Genomic DNA, 26188 nt, shown 5'->3' with positions numbered 1-26188 from the left:
TCACCACCTGTCCTCACCATGTGTCCTAACTACCTGTTCTCACCACCTGTCCTCACCACCTGTCCTCACCACCTGTCCTAACCATGTGTCCTAACCACCTGTTCTCACCACCTGTTCTCATGACCTGTTCTCACCACCTGTCCTCACCACCTGTCCTCACCATGTGTCCTCACCATGTGTCCTCACCACCTGTTCTCACCACCTGTCTTCACCATGTGTGCTCACCACCTGTCTTCACCATGTGTGCTCACCACCTGTCCTCACCATGTGTGCTCACCACCTGTTCTCACTACCTGTCCTCACCACCTGTCCTCACCATGTGTGCTCACCACCTGTCCTCACCATGTGTGCTCACCACCTGTTCTCATCACCTGTCTTCACCATGTGTGCTCACCACCTGTCATGTAACAATCATGTGATAAACACAGTAACTAGAACATATTATCATTGATTATTTTAAATATTAACTGTTGATTGGTCAATTCTCACCACGTCCTCACCATGTGTCCTCACTGCCTGTCCTTACCACCTGTCTTCACCACCTGTGCTCACCACCTGTTCTCACCACCTGTTCTCACCACCTGTCCTCACCACCTGTGCTCACCACCTGTCCTCACCACCTGTTCTCACCACCTGTTCTCACCACCTGTCCTCACCACCTGTTCCCACCACCTGTTCTCACCACCTGTTCCCACCACCTGTTCTCACCACCTGTTCTCACCACCTGTTCCCACAACCTGTCCTCACCACCTGTCCTCACCACCTGTTCTCACCACCTGTTCTCACCACCTGTTCTCACCACCTGTCCTCACCACCTGTCCTCACCACCTGTTCTCACCACCTGTCCTCACCACCTGTCCTCACCATGTGTCCTAACCACCTGTTCTCACCACTTGTTCTCATGACCTGTTCTCACCACCTGTCCTCACCACCTGTCCTCACCATGTGTCCTCACCACCTGTCCTCACCATGTGTCCTCACCACCTGTTCTCACCACCTGTCTTCACCATGTGTGCTCACCACCTGTCCTCACCATGTGTGCTCACCACCTGTTCTCACTACCTGTCCTCACCACCTGTCCTCACCATGTGTGCTCACTACCTGTTCTCACCACCTGTCCTCACCACCTGTCCTCACCATGTGTGCTCACTACCTGTTCTCACCACCTGTCCTCACCATGTGTGCTCACCACCCGTCCTAACCACCTGTTCTCACCACCTGTTCTCATGACCTGTTCTCACCACCTGTTCTCACTACCTGTCCTCACCATGTGTCCTCACCATGTGTCCTCACCACCTGTTCTCACCACCTGTCTTCACCATGTGTGCTCACCACCTGTCTTCACCATGTGTGCTCACCACCTGTCCTCACCATGTGTGCTCACCACCTGTTCTCACTACCTGTCCTCACCACCTGTCCTCACCATGTGTGCTCACCACCTGTTCTCATCACCTGTCTTCACCATGTGTGCTCACCACCTGTCATGTAACAATCATGTGATGAACACAGTAACTAGAACATATTATCATTGATTATTTTAAATATTAACTGTTGATTGGTCAATTCTCACCACGTCCTCACCATGTGTCCTCACTGCCTGTCCTTACCACCTGTCTTCACCATCTGTGCTCACCACCTGTCCTCACCACCTGTTCTCACCACCTGTCCTCACCACCTGTCCTCACCACCTGTTCCCACCACCTGTTCTCACCACCTGTTCCCACCACCTGTTCTCACCACCTGTTCCCACAACCTGTCCTCACCACCTGTCCTCACCACCTGTTCTCACCACCTGTTCTCATGACCTGTTCTCATGACCTGTTCTCACCACCTGTTCCCACAACCTGTCCTCACCACCTGTCCTCACCACCTGTTCTCACCACCTGTCCTCACCACCTGTCCTCACCATGTGTCCTCACCACCTGTTCTCACACCTGTCCTCACCATGTGTCCTCACCACCTGTCCTCACCACCTGTTCTCACCACCTGTTCTCACCACCTGTTCTCATGACCTGTTCTCATGACCTGTTCTCACCACCTGTTCCCACAACCTGTCCTCACCACCTGTCCTCACCACCTGTTCTCACCACCTGTCCTCACCACCTGTTCTCACCACCTGTCCTCACCACCTGTCCTCACCATGTGTGCTCACCACCTGTTCTCACTACCTGTCCTCACCACCTGTCCTCACCATGTGTGCTCACCACCTGTTCTCATCACCTGTCTTCACCATGTGTGCTCACCACCTGTCCTCACCATGTGTGCTCACCACCTGTCCTCACCATGTGTGCTCACCACCTGTCCTCACCATGTGTGCTCACCACCTGTCCTCACCATGTGTGCTCACCACCTGTCCTCACCATGTGTGCTCACTACCTGTCTTCACCATGTGTGCTCACCACCTATCTTCACCATGTGTGCTCACCACCTATCTTCACCATGTGTGCTCACCACCTGTTCTCACCACCTGTCCTCACCATGTGTGCTCACTACCTGTTCTCACCACCTGTCCTCACCACCTGTCCTCACCATGTGTGCTCACTACCTGTTCTCACCACCTGTCCTCACCATGTGTGCTCACCACCCGTCCTAACCACCTGTTCTCACCACCTGTTCTCATGACCTGTTCTCACCACCTGTTCTCACTACCTGTCCTCACCATGTGTCCTCACCACCTGTTCTCACCACCTGTCTTCACCATGTGTGCTCACCACCTGTCTTCACCATGTGTGCTCACCACCTGTCCTCACCATGTGTGCTCACCACCTGTCCTCACCATGTGTGCTCACCACCTGTTCTCATCACTTGTCTTCACCATGTGTGCTCACCACCTGTTCTCATCACTTGTCTTCACCATGTGTCCTCACCACCTGTTCTCACTACCTGTCCTCACCACCTGTCCTCACCATGTGTGCTCACCACCTGTCCTCACCATGTGTGCTCACCACCTGTTCTCATCACTTGTCTTCACCATGTGTGCTCACCACCTGTCATGTAACAATCATGTGATGAACACAGTAACTAGAACATATTATCATTGATTATTTTAAATATTAACTGTTGATTGGTCAATTCTCACCACGTCCTCACCATGTGTCCTCACTGCCTGTCCTTACCACCTGTCTTCACCACCTGTGCTCACCACCTGTTCTCACTACCTGTTCTCACCACCTGTCCTCACCACCTGTGCTCACCACCTGTCCTCACCACCTGTTCTCACCACCTGTTCTCACCACCTGTCCTCACCACCTGTTCCCACCACCTGTTCTCACCACCTGTTCCCACCACCTGTTCTCACCACCTGTTCTCACCACCTGTTCCCACAACCTGTCCTCACCACCTGTCCTCACCACCTGTTCTCACCACCTGTTCTCACCACCTGTCCTCACCACCTGTTCTCACCACCTGTCCTCACCACCTGTCCTCACCATGTGTCCTCACCACCTGTTCTCACCACCTGTCCTCACCACCTGTCCTCACCATGTGTCCTCACCACCTGTTCTCACCACTTGTTCTCATGACCTGTTCTCACCACCTGTCCTCACCACCTGTCCTCACCATGTGTCCTCACCACCTGTCCTCACCATGTGTTCTCACCACCTGTTCTCACCACCTGTTCTCACCACCTGTTCTCACCACCTGTTCTCACCACCTGTCCTCACCACCTGTCCTTACCACCTGTCTTCACCACCTGTGCTCACCACCTGTCCTCACCACCTGTTCTCACCACCTGTCCTCACCACCTGTGCTCACCACCTGTCCTCACCACCTGTTCTCACCACCTGTTCTCACCACCTGTCCTCACCACCTGTTCCCACCACCTGTTCTCACCACCTGTTCCCACCACCTGTTCTCACCACCTGTTCTCACCACCTGTTCCCACAACCTGTCCTCACCACCTGTCCTCACCACCTGTTCTCACCACCTGTTCTCACCACCTGTCCTCACCACCTGTTCTCACCACCTGTCCTCACCACCTGTCCTCACCATGTGTCCTCACCACCTGTTCTCACCACCTGTCCTCACCACCTGTCCTCACCATGTGTCCTAACCACCTGTTCTCACCACTTGTTCTCATGACCTGTTCTCACCACCTGTCCTCACCACCTGTCCTCACCATGTGTCCTCACCACCTGTCCTCACCATGTGTCCTCACCACCTGTTCTCACCACCTGTCTTCACCATGTGTGCTCACCACCTGTCTTCACCATGTGTGCTCACCACCTGTCCTCACCATGTGTGCTCACCACCTGTTCTCACTACCTGTCCTCACCACCTGTCCTCACCATGTGTGCTCACCACCTGTCCTCACCATGTGTGCTCACCACCTGTCCTCACCATGTGTGCTCACCACCTGTCCTCACCATGTGTGCTCACCACCTGTCTTCACCATGTGTCCTCACCACCTGTCTTCACCATGTGTGCTCACCACCTATCTTCACCATGTGTGCTCACCACCTGTTCTCACCACCTGTCCTCACCATGTGTGCTCACTACCCGTTCTCACCACCTGTCCTCACCACCTGTCCTCACCATGTGTGCTCACTACCTGTTCTCACCACCTGTCTTCACCATGTGTGCTCACCACCCGTCCTCACTACCTGTCCTCACCACCTGTCTTCACCATGTGTGCTCACCACCTGTCATGTAACAATCATGTGATGAACACAGTAACTAGAACATATTATCATTGATTATTTTAAATATTAACTGTTGATTGGTCAATTCTCACCACGTCCTCACCATGTGTCCTCACTGCCTGTCCTTACCACCTGTCTTCACCACCTGTGCTCACCACCTGTTCTCACCACCTGTTCTCACCACCTGTCCTCACCACCTGTGCTCACCACCTGTCCTCACCACCTGTTCTCACCACCTGTTCTCACCACCTGTCCTCACCACCTGTTCCCACCACCTGTTCTCACCACCTGTTCCCACCACCTGTTCTCACCACCTGTTCTCACCACCTGTTCCCACAACCTGTCCTCACCACCTGTCCTCACCACCTGTTCTCACCACCTGTTCTCACCACCTGTCCTCACCACCTGTTCTCACCACCTGTCCTCACCACCTGTCCTCACCATGTGTCCTCACCACCTGTTCTCACCACCTGTCCTCACCACCTGTCCTCACCATGTGTCCTAACCACCTGTTCTCACCACTTGTTCTCATGACCTGTTCTCACCACCTGTCCTCACCACCTGTCCTCACCATGTGTCCTCACCACCTGTCCTCACCATGTGTCCTCACCACCTGTTCTCACCACCTGTCTTCACCATGTGTGCTCACCACCTGTCTTCACCATGTGTGCTCACCACCTGTCCTCACCATGTGTGCTCACCACCTGTTCTCACTACCTGTCCTCACCACCTGTCCTCACCATGTGTGCTCACCACCTGTCCTCACCATGTGTGCTCACCACCTGTCCTCACCATGTGTGCTCACCACCTGTCCTCACCATGTGTGCTCACCACCTGTCTTCACCATGTGTCCTCACCACCTGTCTTCACCATGTGTGCTCACCACCTATCTTCACCATGTGTGCTCACCACCTGTTCTCACCACCTGTCCTCACCATGTGTGCTCACTACCCGTTCTCACCACCTGTCCTCACCACCTGTCCTCACCATGTGTGCTCACTACCTGTTCTCACCACCTGTCTTCACCATGTGTGCTCACCACCCGTCCTCACCACCTGTCCTCACCACCTGTCCTCACCACATGTTCCTTCTGCTATTAAGCTGCTGAACACAGACCGCACCCGTTTTAAATGACTCTTACAGGAAATTTTTAGGTTGTCCTATTTATTGTTTAATTTATTTCTTTTGTATTTTTGCTTTTACCGTAGCTTCTTCTCTGTCCCATGCTCTTAATATGTTTTATTGACGTTGTTGTCTGATGTATGTATGAAGGTACACTGGGAAAGCTACATATGAATTGCCCCTTGCGGGATAAATAAAGTTGTCTGAATCTGAATCTGAATCTAAATGTCCTCACCACGTGTCCTCACCACATGTTCTCACCATGTGTTCTCACCAGCTGTCCTCACCACCTGTCCTCACTGATCACTGTTACATCATGCTGTGCTGATAAAGTTTAATGAAGAATCACATGATGTGTTTTCAGGTGTTGAAGTATGAGATGTACCTGGACAATCCACTGGCACGTTTCCTGATCAAGAAGGCTCTGACCAATCAGAGGATAGGACACTTCTTCTTCTGGCATCTCAAGTGAGGAGTAGCCGGCGCACAGAGTTTGTGTTGATGTTAATGAGTCATTAATTAGTCTGTGACGTGTTCACACTAACAGGAAGTCTGTTCTCAGGTCAGAGATGCACAACAAGACCGTGTCCCGCCGCTTCGGCCTGCTGCTGGAGGCTTTCTGCAGAGCCTGTGGCATGTACCTGAAACACCTGAACAGACAGGTGAGACCTGAAACACCTGAACACACAGGCAATACCTGAAACACCTGAACACACAGGTGAGACCTGAAACACCTGAACAGACAGGTGAGACCTGAAACACCTGAACACACAGGTGAGACCTGAAACACCTGGACAGACAGGTGAGACCGAAACACCTGAACAGACAGGTGAGACCTGAAACACCTGAACACACAGGTGAGAACTGAAACACCTGAACAGACAGGTGAGACCTGAAACACCTGAACAGACAGGTGAGACCTGAAACACCTGGACAGACAGGTGAGACCTGAACTATCTGAGCAGACAGGTGATGTCACTGTAAATCTGTTGATTGATAGGAAGCTGCTGCCCCCCAGTCGGTCGAAGTGATACTCCAGCCAATAACAAACCTGTGTGTGTGTGTGTGTGTGTGTGTCTGCAGGTGGAGGCCATGGACAAACTGGTGAATCTGACCGACACACTGAAACAAGAGAAGAAGGATGAAACACAGAAAGTAAGAAACATTTAAACTATGTCTGTGATTGGTTGATCGGATGTGTCTGTGCTGTGATTGGTTAATCTGATGTGTCTGTACTGTGATTGGTTGTCAGACTCAGATGAAGTTCCTGGTTGAACACATGTCTCGTCCTGATTACATGGAGGCTCTTCAAGGATTTGTCTCTCCGCTGAACCCTGTTCATCAGCTGGGAAACCTCAGGTACCATTTCAACCCACTGACTGACGGAGCAATTGATCGACAGACGAACCGACGGACTGATCAACCGACTGATTGTTCAACTGACCGACTGATCAACGGACAGACCGACCGACCGATTGATTGACTGATAAACCGACTGACCGACCGAGTGACCGACTGATCAACTGACTGATAGACTGACCAACGACCGATCAACCAACTGACCAACCTACCAACTGATCAACCGACTGACCAACCGACTGACCAACTGATTGACTGACTGACCAACCTACCGACTGATCAACAGACAGACCGAGCGACCGATTGATCGACCGACCAACCGACCGACTGATAAACCGACTGACTGTCCAACCGACTGACCAACCGACAGACTGATCGACCAACCGACGGACTGATCAACCAACCGACCGATTGATCGACCAACCGACTGATCAACAGACCAACCGACCGACCAAGTGACCGACTGATCAGCTGACTGATCGACTGACCAACGACCGATCGACCAACTGACCAACCTACTGACTGATCGACCGACCGACCGACCGAGCGACAGATTGATCGACCGACCACAAGCCAACTGATAAACTGACTGACCGATCAAGTGACCGACTGATCGACAGACCAACCGACGGACTGATCAACCAACCGACCGATTGATCAGCAGATAGACCGACCAACCAATTGATCGACCAGCCAACCGACCGACTGATCAACCGACTGACCAACCAAGTGACCGACTGATCAACTGACTGATCGACTGACCAACGACCGACCGAACAACTGACCATCCTACCGACTGATCAACCGACTGACCAACCGTCTGACCGACCGACTGACTGACCAAACAACTATACTAAATTAGAGTGTGTGTGTGTTCAGGCTGGAGGAGTGTCGCATCATGTCGTCGGCAAAGCGCCCCCTGTGGTTGAACTGGGAGAATCCCGACATCATGTCCGAGCTGCTCTTCATCAACAACGAGATCATCTTTAAGAATGGAGATGGTAGCTAGCTCAGTGCTAACAACTACACTGGTTTCGATGCACATTGCTAACTATGTTAACATGAGCGCTGTGCTTGGGGATTGTGGGTAATGTAGTGTGTGACCTGTGTATGTGTGTGTCGCAGACCTGCGTCAGGACATGTTGACACTGCAGATCATCAAAATTATGGAGAACATCTGGCAGAACCAGGGCCTGGACCTGCGGTGAGAACCTGTGACATCATCAGTGACCTCTGTGACATCATCATGCAGCTGTCTAACCTCTGTGTGTGTGTGTGTGTGTGTGTCAGCATGCTGCCTTATGGCTGCCTGTCCATCGGGGACTGTGTGGGTCTGATCGAGGTGGTGAAGAACAGTTTCACCATCATGCAGATTCAGTGTAAAGGAGGCCTGAAGGGGGCGCTGCAGTTCAACTCCAACACCCTGCACCACTGGATCAAAGACAAGAACCGCGGAGAGGGGTCAGTGTCCCACTGTCCAACTGTCTGTCTGTTCAACTGTCTGTCAGTCCAACTGTCTGTCCAAATGTCTGAATACCTGTCAACTTCAACACCCTGCACCACTGGACTAAAGACAAGAACCGCAGAGAGGGGTGAGAGTCAAACAATACAACTGTTCAATTGTCTGTCCAAGTGTCTGTCTGTTTGTCCACTGAAATCAATTCAATTCAATTCAATTTTATATATAAAGCCCAATATCACAAATCACAATTTGCCTCACAGGGCTTTACAGCATACGACATCCCTCTGTCCTTATGACCCTCACAGCTGATCAGGAAAAACTCCCCAAAAAACCCTTTAATGGGGAAAAAAAACGGTAGAAACCTCAGGAAGAGCAACTGAGGAGGGATCCCTCTTCCAGGACGGACAGACGTGCAATAGATGTCGTACAGAACAGATCAGCATAATAAATTAACAGTAATCTGTATGACACAATGAGACAGAAAGAGAGACAGAGAGAGAGACAGAGAGAGAGAGAGAGAGAGAGACAGAGAGAGATGCGGGACAGACGGTAATGACAGTAGCTTACAACAACATTAATGAAAGTATTAATATTATGATTATAGTTCTGGCTACTGTGGTACAATATGTTGAAAGTATATATTAATATCTGGCAGTATACATGTGTGACAATAATCATATGTGTATAATAACAGTAGAAGTATGACTAATGACTAATGATGGCAGCAGCAGCAGGAGGCATCTGGCAGGACCACGGCAGCAGCACAACCACACACGTCACACTGTCCAGGCACCGCTGTGATATGAGTTAATCTGAGAGACAGTGGAGCACAAAGGCTCCGGAGAAGAAGCCGAGTTAGTGACATCCAGAATGGCCGAGTTAGCAAGATGCAGTAATAGGATGAGAGAGAGAGAGAGAGGGAGAGAGAGAGAGAGAGAGAGAAGGAGAGAAGGAGAGAAGGTGCCCGGTGTATTATAGGGGGGTCCTCCAGCAGACTAGGCCTAAGTCAGCCTAACTAGGGGCTGGTACAGGGCAAGCCTGACCCAGCCCTAACTATAAGCTTTATCAAAGAGGAAAGTCTTATGTCTAGTCTTAAATGTGGAGACGGTGTCTGCCTCCCGGACCGTAACAGGAAGATGATTCCACAGGAGAGGAGCCTGATAGCTGAAGGCTCTGGCTCCTGATCTACTTTTGGAGACTTTAGGGACCACGAGTAACCCTGCGTTCTCAGAGCGCAGTGTTCTGGTGGGATAATATGGCACTATGAGCTCTCTAAGATATGACGGAGCTTGACCATTTAGAGCTTTATAAGTTAACAGTGGGATTTTAAATTCAATTCTGGATTTTACAGGGAGCCAGTGCAGAGAAGCTAAAACAGGAGAAATATGATCTCGTTTCTTAGTTCCTGTTAGTACACGTGCTGCTGCATTCTGAATTAGCTGGAGAGTTTTTAAGGACTTACTAGAGCTACCTGATAATAGAGAGTTACAGTAATCCAGCCTTGAGGTAACAAAAGCATGGACCAATTTTTCTGCATCTTTTCGGGTCAGGATAGGCCTAATGTTCGCAATATTACGCAGATGAAAAAATGCAGTCCGTGAGGTTTGTTTTAAATGAGAATTAAAAGACAAATCTTGATCAAATATTACTCCGAGGTTTCTTACGGTAGTGCTAGAGGCCAGAGCAATGCCATCTAGAGAAACTATGTCATCAGATAAAGAGCCTCTGAGTTGTTTGGGGCCAAGAACAATAACTTCAGTTTTGTCTGAATTTAACATCAGGAAATTGGTGCTCATCCAGGTTTTTATGTCTTTAAGGCAGTTATGGAGTTTAGTTAATTGATTACTTTCTTCTGGCTTCATAGATAAATACAACTGTGTATCATCCACATAACAATGGAAATTTACAGAGTGATTTCTAATGATGTTACCTAAAGGAAGCATATATAGAGTAAATAGGATTGGTCCGAGCACAGAACCTTGCGGAACTCCAAAACAAACTTTGGTACGTAAGGATGATTCATTATGAACGTCAACAAACTGAAAACGATCAGATAAATAAGATTTAAACCAGCTTAGTGCAGAACCTTTTAGGCCAATTAAGTGTTCCAGTGTGGGGCGGCTGTGGCTCAGAGGTAGAGCGGGTCGTCCACCAATCAAAAGATCAGCGGTTCTATCCTGGGCTCCTCCAGGCTGCATGTCGGAGCATCCTTGAGCAAGATACTGAACTCCAAATTGCTCCCGATAGCTGTTCCATCGGTGTGTGAGTGTGTGAAAACTGAGTAGCAGGTGACACCTTGTATGGTAGCCTCGGCCACCAGTGTATGAATGTGTGTGTGTGAATGGGTGAACGTGACTCGTAGTGTAAAAAGCGCTTTGAGTGGTCACTAGATGACTAGAAAGGCGCTATACAAATGCAGGTCCATTTACCATTACCAGTATCTGCAGTAGAATTTGATGGTCAATTGTGTCAAACGCCGCACTAAGATCTAATAAAACAAGTACAGAGACGAGTCCTTTGTCTGAAGCAATCAGAAGGTCATTTGTAATTTTAACTAGTGCTGTCTCAGTGCTATGATGCACTCTAAATCCTGACTGAAATTCCTCAAATAAATTATTATCATGGAGAAAATCACACAGCTGGTCTGCGACTACTTTCTGAAGGATCTTTGACATAAAAGGAAGATTAGATATTGGTCTATAGTTGGCTAACACCTCTGGATCCAGGGTGGGCTTTTTTTAGTAGAGGTTTAATTACAGCTACCTTAAAAGACTGTGGTACATAGCCTGTTAATAAGGATATATTGATCATATCTAATATATGAGTGTTAACTAAAGGAAAGACCTCCTTAAGTAGCCTAGTTGGGATGGGGTCTAAGAGACACGTTGATGATTTAGATGAAGAAATCACTGCTGTCAATTCTTGAAGAGAAATTGGGGAGAAGCAATCTAAATATATATTAGGTCTTACAGCTGTGTTTGAGGTTAGATAGGTACTATCTGAGGACAGGAGGTCATGAATTTTGCCTCTAATAGTTAGAATTTTGTCATTAAAAAAGCTCATAAAATCATTACTGCTAAGGGCTAAAGGAATACAAGGCTCAATAGAGCTTTGACTCTCAGTCAGCCTGGCTACAGTGCTGAAAAGAAACCTGGGGTTGTTCTTATTGTCTTCTATTAATGCTGAGTAATAGTTTGCTCTGGCATTGCGGAGGCCGCTCTTATAAGTTTTGAGACTGTCTGTCCAGATTAAACGAGATTCTTCCAGTTTGGTTAATCGCCAATTCCTTTCAAATTTTCGTGATATTTGTTTTAACTTACGGGTTTGAGAGTTATACCAAGGAGCGAACTTTCTTTGCTTTGTTAACTTCTTTTTAAGAGGAGCTACAGAGTCAAGTGTTGTTCGCAGCGAGCCTACGGCGCTATCGACAAAACGATCAAAGTCAGTACGGGAAACCTCTGTTACTGAGGGACTTGGTATTGAATTTAACGACGGAGTAATCTTTTCCTTAAATTTTGTGACAGCACTATCTGATAAACATCTAGTATAGTAACTGTTGCTGAGTGGCGTGTAATCGAGTAAAAAGAAATCAAAAGTAATCAGATAATGATCCGATAGCGAGGGATTCTGTGGAAAGACTGTTAGGTTATCAATTTCAATTCCATACGTCAGAACTAGATCAAGGGTATGGTGAAAACAGTGAATGGGTTCATGTACACCCTGACTGAAGTCAATGGAGTCTAATAATGAGATAAACGCAGTAGCCAGGGAGTCATTATCAACATCGACATGAATGTTAAAATCGCCTACAATAATAACTTTATCTGATTTAAGAACTAAACTGGATAAAAACTCTGAGAATTCAGATACAAATTCAGAATACGGGCCAGGAGCACGGTACACTATAACAAATAAAAGTGGCTGCGAGGTTTTCCAGGTCGGATGTAAAACACTAAGAACGAGGCTTTCAAATGAATTATAATCTAGTTTAGGTTTAGGGCTGATTAACAGACTAGAGCTAAAAATGGCTGCAACTCCCCCTCCTCGGCCGCTGCCTCGAGGAATGTGGGTATTATTATGACTGGGAGGAGTGGACTCATTTAGACTAACATATTCATCTTGACACAGCCAGGTTTCAGTGAGACTGAGTAAATCAATATGATTATCTGACATATTGCGGTAAACGTGTTGTGTCATTTTATCAGTCTATGAACAGATCTGATTACAATAAGACAAACTGGACGTATGGATTCAGTGATCGAGTTTTTAAAAGTCTTCGTGTGGGGAACATCTAAACATGTATGACGCATGAATTTGGTGCAGGTGTACAAAGTTTGTTGAGGTAGTGCTGTCAGTCAGAGACAGAATCAGGTTTATCACCAGGAGGACTGAACCTACAACAGATTTGTTTTGGTGTGTCAGAACCAGTGTTGATGTTGGCAGCTGTTTCAGATTCTGTCTTCACATGAAAATGCTCGTTAGATTCACAGTTTCAGTCGACGACAGCTGTCTGAACTTTCAGGTGTCCAGGGGACAGGTGGCATCAGACGGGGATCTTTGATTCTACTCTGCACTCTTAGAAACATTTCTCCGTCCGTCCAATCCTCCTCCTGTCTTATTTTAGATGTCCAACAGTCCTCAGCTGACTAACACACACGTCATCAGTTTTTATCATCAAGATCTGTTTTCAGCTCGTCATCGTCTCGTCTTCGTTCTGGAAGTAAACGCTGTTGACGTATTTTTTTTAATCAGAGTTTTCTTCAATGAAATGAACACTGATGGGTGTGATAAACAACAATAAATGATAAACAGTGATAAATAACGATAAATGATAAACAACGATAAAGGTAAAGGTAAAAATCCAGAACGTGAAGACAGAACAGAATAAAGTGACGATAGAAATGTTAGCAAATAAACTCCATACCGTCTGAATGGAAACACCGTGGCTGTGACGGCTCTTTTATTTTCCATCCCTACATGTCTGTCCTCGCCGCCCCCACAGGAAGCAGTTTAACCACTGATCTCACCTGACTTCCTGTGTGTGTCTCAGGTACGACCGGGCCATCGACCTCTTCACCAGGTCGTGTGCAGGTTATTGTGTGGCAACATTCATCCTGGGAATCGGAGATAGACACAACTCCAACATCATGGTGAAGGAGAACGGACAGGTGAGCTGGCGGTCGTCCACACATCCTGGAAGTGTCCAAACTCCAAACCCCCTAACTCTTCCTCCTCCTCTTCCTCCTCCAGCTGTTCCACATCGACTTCGGCCACTTCCTGGACCACAAGAAGAAGAAGTTTGGGTACAAGAGGGAGCGAGTGCCGTTCGTTCTCACTCAGGACTTCCTCATCGTAATCAGTAAAGGAGTCCAGGAGTCCACCAAGACCAAAGAGTTTGAGAGGTCTCACCTGCACCTCACCTGTCTCAGTGCTGGTCCTCCTGTCTCCACCTGTGCCCATCTCACTGTCTGTTTACCCATCTGTGTGTCAGGTTCCAGGAGATGTGTTATAAAGCCTACCTGGCCATCCGGCAGCACGCCAGCCTCTTCATCAACCTCTTCTCCCTCCTGCTGGGCTGCGGCATGCCCGAACTGCAGAGCTTTGATGACATCGCCTACCTGAGGAAGACCCTGGCACTGGGTAAGACACATGGCCGGAGACAGGTGGAGACAGAGACAGGCAGGTGGAGACAGAGGCAGAGATTGACACCCTGACAGTGCGGCGCTCTGGATAACCAAACGGTACATTCAGACACTCAGAATGAGTGTTTCTGAACGCACCACTCACATCATCTTCCTCCATTGTCTAAAACTTGATAACCGTTAATGTTAGCTAGCACTAGCTAATGTCTGTGGAGAACTGTTTTGCCTCAGCTAAGCCCCGCCCACCAAAAAACGTCACATTGTTTACTGACCTGGTGTCAGCCCTGATAAATGAAGAATGAAACTTGATACGGTGTCTGATAGGGACCAAAAACAGTTAATACACCTTTAAAAAAAACATCTTACTTGTTAATGAACTCCACCCCGTCCTGTCGTGACACAGAGTCAGTGGGGGACGGAGCTTCTCCAAACACAGAACTCATCACGTCAGACTTTGTCTTCAGAGTCCTCCAAGTGTGTGAGACACTAAGTTCATGTCTTCATCTGTTTTCATATCAACTATTGATGTCATTTCAGATCTTCCTCCTCACCTGCTTCTTCCTCCTCACCTGCCTCATCCTCCTCACCTGCCTCTTCCTCCTCACCTGTCCTTCCTCCTCACTTGTCTCTTCCTCCTCACCTGCCTCATTCCCTCACCTACCTCATCCTCCTCACCTGTCTCTTCCTCCTCACCTGCCTCTTCCTCCTCACCTGTCCTTCCTCCTCACCTGTCTCTTCCTCCTCACCTGCCTCTTCCTCCTCACCTACCTCATCCTCCTCACCTGTCTCTTCCTCCTCACCTGCCTCATTCCCTCACCTACCTCATCCTCCTCACCTGTCCTTCCTCCTCACCTGCCTCATCCTCCTCACCTGTCTCTTCCTCCTCACCTGCCTCATCCTCCTCACCTATTTCTTCCTCCTCATCTGCTTCATCCTTCTCACCTGCTTCATCCTCCTCACCTGCTTCTTCCTCCTCATCTGCTTCATCCTCCTCACCTGCTTCTTCCTCCTCATCTGCCTCATCCTCCTCACCTGCTTCTTCCTCCTCATCTGCTTCATCCTCCTCACCTGCTTCTTCTTCCTCACCTGCCTCTTCCTCTTCACCTACCTCATACCTCACCTGTCTCTTCCTCCTCACCTGCTCCTTCCTCATCTGCCTCATCCTCCTCACCTGCTTCTTTCTCCTCACCTGCCTCATCCTCCTCACCTGCTCCTTCTTCCTCACCTGCCTCATTCCCTCACCTGCCTCATCCTCCTCACCTGCCTCATCCTCCTCATCTGCTTCTTCTTCCTCACCTGCCTCATTCCCTCACCTGCCTCATCCTCCTCACCTGCCTCATCCTCCTCACCTGCCTCGTCCTCCTCACCTGCCTCATACCCTCACCTGCTCCTTCTTCCTCACCTGCCTCATCCTCCTCACCTGCCTCATCCTCCTCACCTGTCTCTTCCTCCTCACCTGCCTCATCCTCCTCACCTATTTCTTCCTCCTCATCTGCTTCATCCTCCTCACCTGCTTCATCCTCCTCACCTGCTTCTTCCTCCTCATCTGCTTCATCCTCCTCACCTGCTTCTTCCTCCTCATCTGCCTCATCCTCCTCACCTGCTTCTTCCTCCTCATCTGCTTCATCCTCCTCACCTGCTTCTTCTTCCTCACCTGCCTCTTCCTCTTCACCTACCTCATACCTCACCTGTCTCTTCCTCCTCACCTGCTCCCTCCTCATCTGCCTCATCCTCCTCACCTGCTTCTTTCTCCTCACCTGCCTCATCCTCCTCACCTGCTCCTTCTTCCTCACCTGCCTCATTCCCTCACCTGCCTCATCCTCCTCACCTGCCTCATCCTCCTCATCTGCTTCTTCTTCCTCACCTGCCTCATTCCCTCACCTGCCTCATCCTCCTCACCTGCCTCATCCTCCTCACCTGCCTCGTCCTCCTCACCTGCCTCATACCCTCACCTGCTCCTTCTTCCTCACCTGCCTCATCCTCCTCACCTGCCTCTTCCTCCTCACCTGTCCTTCCTCCTCACCTGCCTCATCCTCCTCACCTATTTCTTCCTCCTCATCTGCTTCATCCTCCTCACCTGCTTCATCCTCCTCACCTGCTTCTTCCTCCTCATCTGCCTCATCCTCCTCACCTGCTTCTTCCTCCTCATCTGCTTCATCCTCCTCACCTGCTTCTTCTTCCTCACCTGCCTCTTCCTCTTCACCTACCTCATACCTCACCTGCCTCATCCTCCTCACCTGCTCCTTCTTCCTCACCTGCCTCATTCCCTCACCTGCCTCATCCTCCTCACCTGCCTCATCCTCCTCATCTGCTTCTTCTTCCTCACCTGCCTCATTCCCTCACCTGTCCTTCCTCCTCACCTGCCTCATCCTCCTCACCTATTTCTTCCTCCTCATCTGCTTCATCCTCCTCACCTGCTTCTTCCTCCTCATCTGCTTCATCCTCCTCACCTGCTTCTTCCTCCTCATCTGCCTCATCCTCCTCATCTGCTTCATCCTCCTCACCTGCTTCTTCTTCCTCACCTGCCTCTTCCTCTTCACCTACCTCATACCTCACCTGTCTCTTCCTCCTCACCTGCTCCTTCCTCATCTGCCTCATCTTCCTCACCTGCTTCTTTCTCCTCACCTGCCTCATCCTCCTCACCTGCTCCTTCTTCCTCACCTGCCTCATTCCCTCACCTGCCTCATCCTCCTCACCTGCCTCATCCTCCTCACCTGCCTCATCCTCCTCATCTGCTTCTTCTTCCTCACCTGCCTCATTCCCTCACCTGCCTCATCCTCCTCACCTGCCTCATCCTCCTCACCTGCCTCGTCCTCCTCACCTACCTCATGCCCTCACCTGCCTCGTCCTCCTCACCTGCCTCATCCTCCTCACCTGCTCCTTCTTCCTCACCTGCCTCATTCCCTCACCTGCCTCATCCTCCCCACCTGCCTCATCCTCCTCATCTGCTTCTTCTTCCTCACCTACCTCATACCCTCACCTGCCTCGTCCTCCTCACCTGCCTCATCCTCCTCACCTGCCTCTTCCTGCACGTTTACATGTGTTTGAGAAAACACATAAACGGTTATGAAAAATTAGAACACGAAAAACTTAAAAACGTTTTTTTTTTCTTTGGGGGGGGGGGGTATCTTTAGATTATCTTTACAACCTGGCTCGTTGCTGTAACGACCAACTCTGCTTGAAGAACGAGGATGCAGAACTGACGTTCGTGCAGAAGCACATTTATTTCTCCTCTACAGCAGGAAAACATAACACAACATAACGCAGGGTCTTCTCACAGAGACTATGCTGTAACTGGAGCCTATCTAAACACTGTAAACAGACTGTAAACAGACTGCAACCACCCCGTAGCATGAACAGTACTGTTTTCACGGGGCATTCCCGTCCGTACACGCTATACGCCGCTTTACTTCCGACAACATCTACTACGTCACACCCACATGGCCACCGTCTTAAAGCGAAGAGCTGGCCGGTAACAACTGTGAATCAGAGTCCTGCACTGGGGGTACCCAACGGGTACCCGCAAAAACAGCTGATTTGCGGGTGGGTTTTTAAAAGAAATTTTTTTTTTCCCAGGTTCGGATCTGGGTGGAAAAAATAACATGCGGGTCGGATTGCGGGTTTTAGATAAACACATCAAAAATTAATATAAAATAATAATTGAGCTAAAAACTTATCTTTTTAGTTAGTTCGGTAAACTACAGATAACTATCTTGGTCATTATTTACTCTCTGAGGATCGCCTCCGCTATTCGCAACGGTCATTGGTTCAGCTGTTTACACGCGTTTCACCATCTAATAACACAATTTGTGATTGGACGAGAGAATCAACACAGCTGCCACCGTCTAACAAACGCCGCTTCCAAAACAGTAAATAATTATTTAGGTATTCAAGAAATAAGTGGATAAAACATACAGCTATCACTTTATAATGTTTCTGAAGTGTTTCCCTGATGGATTACTTCTCTCCTCGATGGATTCTAAAAACACGTGACGGCTCGTAACTGCTGAACGTCGCCCTGGACAGAAAGTAAGTCTGTTATTACACATGTAAAGTTCCTTTACATAGATTAAAAGTTTAAAAGCATTAAACGTAACAAACGAGTGCTTTTACACTCGTATGGGAGAAGAACACAGAGGGTTGATGATGGTCACTATAACAACAATCACAATCAACAATCCTTCATGGTCACACTGTCATTCTCCAAGATCCTCTAAGAAGGGAGAACTCACCTCAAGGAGCTTGTAATGATCAGTCAAAAAGAGATGACTTGTGTGCCGAAAATGCTGTTTGTGTCTCAAAAACTCCTCTGCTCATGCCACTCTACTCCACACTGGCGTTAGGCTCGTTCGAGATGAACTGCGCCTCGCCTGGAAAGTAGACGAGAGCAGGCGGCCGCAGCGGGGGGCGGTGACAAAAAGCTGCAGTGAAGTCGGACAGTTTCCCGACAGTTTCCAGCAGCCTTCAGTCCGTGCAGGAAGTCACAGACACACTTACATCCTGTCTGGAATGATGTCAGTTCATTAAAAAAGTGATCAGACCCATATATCAGTTTGTTTTCACCATCAGTCACATAACATGTTTTCTGTTCACAGAATAAACCTTCAGATCAGACAAATACAATCTTAATCTCTAGAAGTCAACAAAAATGAGTAGTTTATCTAAAACGTCATCTTGTTGAGTCGACATCTGAACCAATCAGCTGTTAGATCAGGTGAGAGCCAGGCGGTGCAGTCGGTGGAGAGCAACTGCAGCACCTGGCTCTAAAAACTGCGGCCACCTCGCTCTTGCGCTGTCCACTTTTGTAATACGTCAGAGAAAGTCGGGATGAAGTCAGACACAAAACTAACCGGCATGCATTGTGCGCCGATCGCCAGTGATCGAATCTGCGCAGGACTGGCTCATCTCGAACGAACCTGTTGTCTTCTTTTCACACGTCACAGGTGTCTGCAGTCAGCAATCGTTATCTGTTGCTCTGTTTTAACCACACCCCACATTTACCATCACACCCACTCCTCTGCTGTCACAGCCACTCACCAAATCCTCCTCTGCACAGAAAGAAAGTGCAGCCTGCTGTTTTTCAGGCTGTGTGCTACACAATGATCTTTGACCATCAAAATGGAATCAGTTCACTGTTGAGTGCATGTGGACGTTTGTGCCAGATTTGAAGAACTCTGTCATACTGTCTTAAGATATCATTTTCACGAGAATGAGACCAATGTGAACACGATGTCTCAAAAACACGTAATTTTCCTCAAATTTGGCTCAAACGTCCAGTTGAATTACACAGTCGTAAGATAAACTGATAAGATTTTGATGGTCAGAGGTCAAAGGTCACTGTGACCCCATCTATCAGATTCTTGTTATCACATTATCTCACGAACATCTTGAGGGAGTTTTCTCAAATTTGGCACAAACGTCCACACAAAGCTTCACCTCCACATTTGACGACTTCAGCAGAAATCCTCTGACTCTCAAAGATAATGTCTCATCTTCTTCTGTCTCTGTCTGTCTGTCTGTCTGTCTGTCTGTTTGTCCACCTGTCTCTGTCTCTCAGAGAAAAGCCAGCAGGAGGCGTTGGAGTATTTCACCAAACAGATGAACGACGCTCATCATGGAGGCTGGAGCACCAAGATGGACTGGATCTTCCACACCATTAGACACATGCCCAACGAACACTGATATATATATATATATATATATATATATATATATATACACACACATATATATATATATGTATATATACACACACATATATATACATATGTGTATACACTCATTTATACATAACACACATATTTATATAACACACACCATCAGACACATGTCCAGCGAACACTGATATATATACACTTATTTATATATAACGCATATATTTATATAACACACACACACACCATCAGACACATCCAACAGACTCTGATATATGTAGACACCCAAACTGTATATAAACTGTAACACACACACACACACACACACACAGACACTGTGTCTTTACTGCACTACTGTGAGGATGAGGATGATGGGGCAGATGAAGGTGTTTGATTGTTGTAGTTTAAGTATCACAACATCATGTCGGTTGGATGGTTGTCATAGCAACATGAATCTCAGGGTCACAGGTCAGAGAGGTGGCTGAGGATGCCAAAGGCATGCTGGGAAAACATGATGATGATGATGATGACGATGATAATGATGTCGTAAACGTCTTCCAGTCGGTGCTACAGTCAGCCTGTTAGCTCTGTTAGCTGCTTTGAACACAGAAAAAAAAACTTTATTAGCGTAGCTTTGATTTGAATCAAACTTTATTAAGACGCACCTAATTTGAATGAAGCCAGCTTTATTGAAACCAGCAAAGTGAACACTGAGGTCACTGTGAGAGCAATAAAACCTCCAATCACCAATCAATGCTTTGATTATGACAATCAGGAGTTCGGACCAATAGGAAGGCAGAGCTGAGCAGCTGTGGGTGGAGTCATGGTGCTGAGACAAGACCAAACTAACCAATCAGGTTTCTGTTGGAGTGTAAAAGCACGCGTGTGAACACAGCGAGTTTTTATCAGGGTCATGTTCCATCATTAAACGATACGTTAAAACCAACATGATGACGTCACATTAGCCTGTTGTCAAAGTTTCTCTCTGAAATGTTATGAACTTTATTGCTCTTTAAAAATTCAGACTTTCTTCAAATGTAATGACTTTTCTTATGGAAATATTGAAATTTGATTTTTCAAATTTTATTATTAAAAATATTAAAACTTTATTTTAAGATATTACAACTTTTGTATCCTAAAAATATTTTGACTTTCAGATTTGTTCATGAAATCTTTAGATTTTTTCTTGTGACATTTCTGTCAGTTTTCGTTGTTAAATTCCTGCATGATATTTGAAATTTTACAAGTGTTACCTGTAAATTTTTTTATGTGATGTTGTGAAATTCTCAGGCATTGTTTGCGGTTAGCTTTTAGCAGTTAGCAGCTAATTCAGATTAGAAGAACAGCAGCTGTTAGCAGTTAGCAGCTAAATCAGAGAAGAAGAACAGCAGCTTTTAGCAGTTAGTGACTAACTCAAAGAAAAATAACAAAAGCTGTTAGCAGTTAGCAGCTAACTCAAAAAAGAAGAACAGCCTCTGTTAGCAGTTAGGGGCTAACTCAGTGAAGAACAACAGCTGTTAGCAGTTAGCAGCTAACACAAAGAAGAAGAACAGGAAGAACAGCAGCTGTTAGCAGTTTGCAGTGAACTCACAGTAGAAGAACAGCAGCTGTTAGCAGTTAGCAGCTAACTCAGAGAAGAAGAACAGCAGCTGTTAGTTACACTTTATCATCTCTCCGCTCGGAGTAATAAAACTCATGTTGCTGATATTTCCTCTGCAGACTGCAGCCAGCTGATAATTCTAATAAGAGGCCCCGCCCACAGCTGCTGACAGACGGCATTCCGACGTTAGCTCCAGAGATCTGAATATTTTTTAATATCAAAGTTTTGAGCTCTGAACTGATTTTTACTGAATAACATATCAAGTTTTATCAGGGATCAAACGACAATCTGAACCAATCAGCTGCTCATTAGCCATTAGCTTGATCAGGTGCACTGTGTCTAATGAACCATGCTAGGCTAGATGTTAGCGTGTTAGCCTGTTAGCTGAGCTGTTGCACTCTAACCCATAGTTAGTTATTAGTTAGCTGAGCTGTTGCACTGGAACAATGAATTGTGGGTAGATTAGTTAGCGTGGGTAGCATCAGTGGAAGCCCCGCCTCTCCTGTTTCGGTGGCTGACAGCTACCAGGGGACGGGGCCCCACTCAAACGGGTTAAAGGGCCATGACTCCCGTTTTTAATGTGAAGGTTTGTGTTTGTTTCTGCTCAGGTCAGAGGTCAGGCTAAGCCCTGCCCACACATGACTGTGCCGGTTACCATAGTGACTGAATATGTGGATCTGAGCAGATGTGATGTGTTTTTTTTTCATGTGATTGATTGATTGATTGATTGATTGATTGATTGACTGATGTAGGCTATTGAACAGTGATGACGGCTGATGTTTTTCTTTATGTTGAGTATTGTTCTGTGATAACTATTGATCCTGTCTGATTCTCCATCATCTCCAGGAAAAACTTATATGAAATTAAATATAAAAGACAATGGTTGGAAGACGCTACAAAGCTGATGCCCACATACTGCAGGGTCGGCCAATCAGAGGGCTCATACAGCCTCCATGCCCAGATTTGTATTTAAACTGAACTTTACAACAGGTCACCTGGGGGGGCGGAGCGTGCTGTGTGACATCACACACACTTATCTGTGACTGTCAGTGTCATCATGGATTATCACTGGATTTCAAAATAAAAGCCTGACAGGTGTGCTGTGTTTGGCTTGTGTGCACTTCCTCTGACGTCCACCAGGTGGGGCTGTGACACAGCTTTCAGTCACAGCTTTCCTCTCTCCATATTTCACCTTCCTGTGTGACGAACAGGTGTCAACAGTCTCAGGAGACATTTACAGAAGCTCCGCCCACCGACGCTCAACCCAGATCTGTTGCACGCTGACATCAGAATATCTGCTGATGACGTCAGAGTCCACCATCCACACCGTCTGTCTCTGTCTCCAAGGTCAGTCCAACACTTCACTGTTCTGTGTCGCCGTTCTGTGTAAAAGGTCCGACACAGATTGAGGGACAGAGTTGTCTCACCTTTAATCAAAGGGTAGTAACAGCACCGAGACAAAGGGACAGACAGCAGGACGAACATGGACAGGACAGGTGTGAGGTATTGACAAAGTGTTCTGTGTGCGACCCACTGTGGGTGATGTAAACAGTTGCTGTTAGCAGTTAGCAGCTCACTCAAAGAAGAACAGCAGCTGTTAGCAGTTAGCAGCTAACCCAAAGAGGAACAGCAGCAGTTAGCAGCTAACTCGAAGAAGAACATCAGCTGTTAGCAGTAAGCTAACTCAAAGAAGAAGAACAGCAGCAGTTAGAAGTCAGCAGCTAACTCAAAGAAGAAGAACAGCAGCTGTTAGCAGTCAGCAGCTAACTCAAAGAAGAACAGAAGCTGTTAGCAGTCAGCTGCTAACTCAAAGAAGAAGAACAGCAGCAGTTGGCAGTTAGCAGCTAACTCAAAGAAGAAGAACAGCAGCTGTTAGCAGTTAGCTGCTAACTCAAAGAAGAAGAATATCAGCTGTTAGCAGTAAGCTAACTCAAAGATGAACAGCAGCAGTTGGCAGTCAGCAGCTAACTCAAAGAAGAAGAACAGCAGCTGTTAACAGTTAGCAGCTAACTCAAAGAAGAACAGCAGCTGTTAGCAGTTAGCTGCTAACTCAAAGAAGAAGAATATCAGCTGTTAGCAGTAAGCTAACTCAAAGAAGAACAGCAGCAGTTGGCAGTCAGCAGCTAACTCAAAGAAGAAGAACAGCAGCTGTTAGCAGTTAGCAGCTAACTCAAAGAAGAAGAACAGCAGCTGCTAGCAGTTAGCAGCCACTCAAAGAAGAACAGCAGCTGTTAGCAGTCAGCAGCTAACTCAAAGAAGAACGGCAGCTATTAGCAGTTAGCAGCTAACTCAAAGAAGAACAGCAGCAGTTAGCAGCTAACTCAGAGAAGAACAGCAGCTGTTAGCAGTTAGCAGCTAACTCAAAGAAGAACCGCAGCTGTTAGCAGTAAGCAGCTAACTCAAAGAAGAACAGCAGCTGTTAGCAGTTAGCAGCTAACTCAAAGAAGAACAGCAGCAGTTAGCAGTTAACAGCTAACTCAGTGAAGAACAGCTGCTGTTAGCAATTCATCAAGAAATCAATCAATTTTATTTATAAAGCCCAATATCACAAATCACAATTTGCCTCACAGGGCTTTACAGCATACGACATCCCTCTGTCCTTATGACCCTCACAGCTGATCAGGAAAAACTCCCCAAAAAACCCTTTAACAGGGAAAAAACGGTAGAAACCTCAGGAAGAGCAACTGAGGAGGGATCCCTCTTCCAGGACGGACAGACGTGCAATAGATGTCGTACAGAACAGATCAGCATGATAAATTAACAGTAATCCGTATGACACAATGAGACAGAGAGAGAGAGACAGAGAGACAGAGAGAGAGAGAGAGACAGAGAGAGAGAGAGAGATGCAGGACAGACAGTAATGACAGTAGCTTACAAAAACATTAATGAAAGTAATAATATTATAGTTACAATTACGGCTATATATTACGGTTGTAGGTATATGTTAATATATTATAGTATACATATGGGTTAAGGTGACAATAATCTTTTTTTTTTTTTTTTAATTTAACCAGGAGGTCCCATTGAGATTAAAAACCTCTTTTTCAAGGGAGACCTGGCCAAGACAGGCAGCAGCATGAAATAAACACAGTTACAGGCAACATAAAAAGGACAACATCATAAAAGTACATACAGTAAAAAGAGTAAATTAGTAACAATTTTAAAAACTAGTTCATTGCACAGAATTAAGAGCACTGACAGCTTGAAGCCGCCTCTAAGTCCTTAAGTTTAGATTTAAACTCATTTAGAGAAACTAGGCAGTCCAGTTGTAAGATATTTTGCAGATTGTTCCATGCAGTGGGGGCAGAATAAGCAAATGCCTTTTTCCCAAGCTCAGTACGGACGTTTGAGACTGAAAGTAGGTAAAGGTCATGGGAGCATAAGGAGTACTGTCCAGTACTCCTTGGCATGGTAAGGACACATAGGTAAGACGAAAGCAAACCTAAAATTGCCTTGTATTTAAGCAATATCACACTCGAGGTTGTGACGTTGTACTGTATATCGTCACGGCTATGATTCGGTCATAGAAGACAATCACAGCCGTGACGATATACAGTCCAACATCACGACCTCGAGTGTGATATTGCTTTTATACAACAGTTCAACAACAGCTTAAACAGCAATGCTGAGTAAGGAAATGTTAACAAAAGGTGATGAAATAAATTATTTAGGCATGTTATGTAGCTCTGCGAAAAACAAAAAAAACAGTTCCCCCAGTCTGTTGCCAGGCAACGCAGCACACACGCCAGGAACTCACAAGCTACTTTGTATTTACATTGATCTGCAGCTGTGTAACTCCGTCCAGTGATTTTACTGTTACATGTCCCAGTCAGGGCTGGGCCAAACCTACATGGGGCCCTAAGCAAAATCTAATTTTGGGGCCCTCTCTTACTGCCAATAATACTGATTATTGATCATTCACACACCTACTGTAATTTATTTCATGTTCTACTCTGTCATCACTTGTAAAACTAGATGTGAGAACTTTTTGTTGTAGTTAGATTGTAATCCACAGTGATTAAGGCCATGGAAGCAGACAACAGATTTGCAAACTTGCTGAAAAATCTTTCAATTAATATTTGGCAAAGTCAGCAACTCCCCCTACTGGCCACACAGAGAGTCAATACATAAAACCTTAAAGAGCAGCCTGGCATGTTTTACCCATCTATGGGTTTTAATCTGAAATGGTAGCAAATTCAGCTACAAGAGCAGCCTGGGGTTTACACTTAGTATTCAAAGTGATATAGTACTAAGTGGGATACCAAATGTCATCTAGGCCAACTAAAAGTTACAAAATAAGCCAGTCATTTACTGTAAACACAATCTGCTTTATTATTTTTGTTTTAAATAAACTGCAACACAGAGGGGACAGTGGGCACAGTGGATAATAAAAACATAATATGCATTTGTCTAAAAACATGTCCCTTTTTTATATGATTATGTCTTATATTAAAAATTATTCATCTCAGAATGTTCTGCAGTACACTGAGCAATTACAAAGGCTGTTGTGTTGTTAACTTACCAGGTAGAGCTGAGGTTGCAGCAGACACAGAGGGGACAGTAGGCACAGAGCAGAGGATGGAGATGGACCCAAAATGAAAAACATGTCCCTTGTCATATAATTATATCTTATATTAGTATATCTTAATGAGATAATTTGACTAGAAATTAAATATATATGGTGAGTTATATATGGAGTTTTTCCCTCA

The 26188-nt window shown here is 46.7% G+C and overlaps 1 protein-coding gene across 4 annotated transcripts in view; it reads left to right on the top strand.

Moving 5' to 3' along the window:
* LOC117246112 (phosphatidylinositol 4,5-bisphosphate 3-kinase catalytic subunit alpha isoform-like) overlaps positions 1-23537 on the top strand; it is a 116138-nt gene extending 92601 nt beyond the window's left edge. For 3 of the 4 annotated variants that reach the window (XM_078166030.1, XM_078166031.1, XM_078166032.1), the window contains 11 exons: positions 6127-6230; positions 6325-6424; positions 6846-6917; positions 7015-7121; positions 8001-8122; positions 8247-8325; positions 8412-8582; positions 13634-13751; positions 13834-13985; positions 14075-14223; positions 19783-23537. In XM_078166030.1, coding sequence (XP_078022156.1) covers positions 6127-6230; positions 6325-6424; positions 6846-6917; positions 7015-7121; positions 8001-8122; positions 8247-8325; positions 8412-8582; positions 13634-13751; positions 13834-13985; positions 14075-14223; positions 19783-19907 — 1299 coding nt within the window. In that variant the 3' untranslated portion in view covers positions 19908-23537. Of the gene's footprint in view, positions 1-6126; positions 6231-6324; positions 6425-6845; positions 6918-7014; positions 7122-8000; positions 8123-8246; positions 8326-8411; positions 8714-13633; positions 13752-13833; positions 13986-14074; positions 14224-19782 lie in introns of all 4 variants that reach the window. The other variant, XR_013490566.1, reaches the window with a different exon arrangement.
* Positions 23538-26188: the final 2651 nt, after the last annotated feature.

The sequence above is a fragment of the Epinephelus lanceolatus genome, unplaced genomic scaffold (genome assembly GCF_041903045.1).
Source record: "Epinephelus lanceolatus isolate andai-2023 unplaced genomic scaffold, ASM4190304v1 scaffold28, whole genome shotgun sequence".
NCBI classification, from domain to species: domain Eukaryota; kingdom Metazoa; phylum Chordata; class Actinopteri; order Perciformes; family Serranidae; genus Epinephelus; species Epinephelus lanceolatus.
The sequence above is the reverse complement of the archived record's forward strand: the minus strand, read 5'-3'. Positions and strand labels throughout refer to the sequence as shown.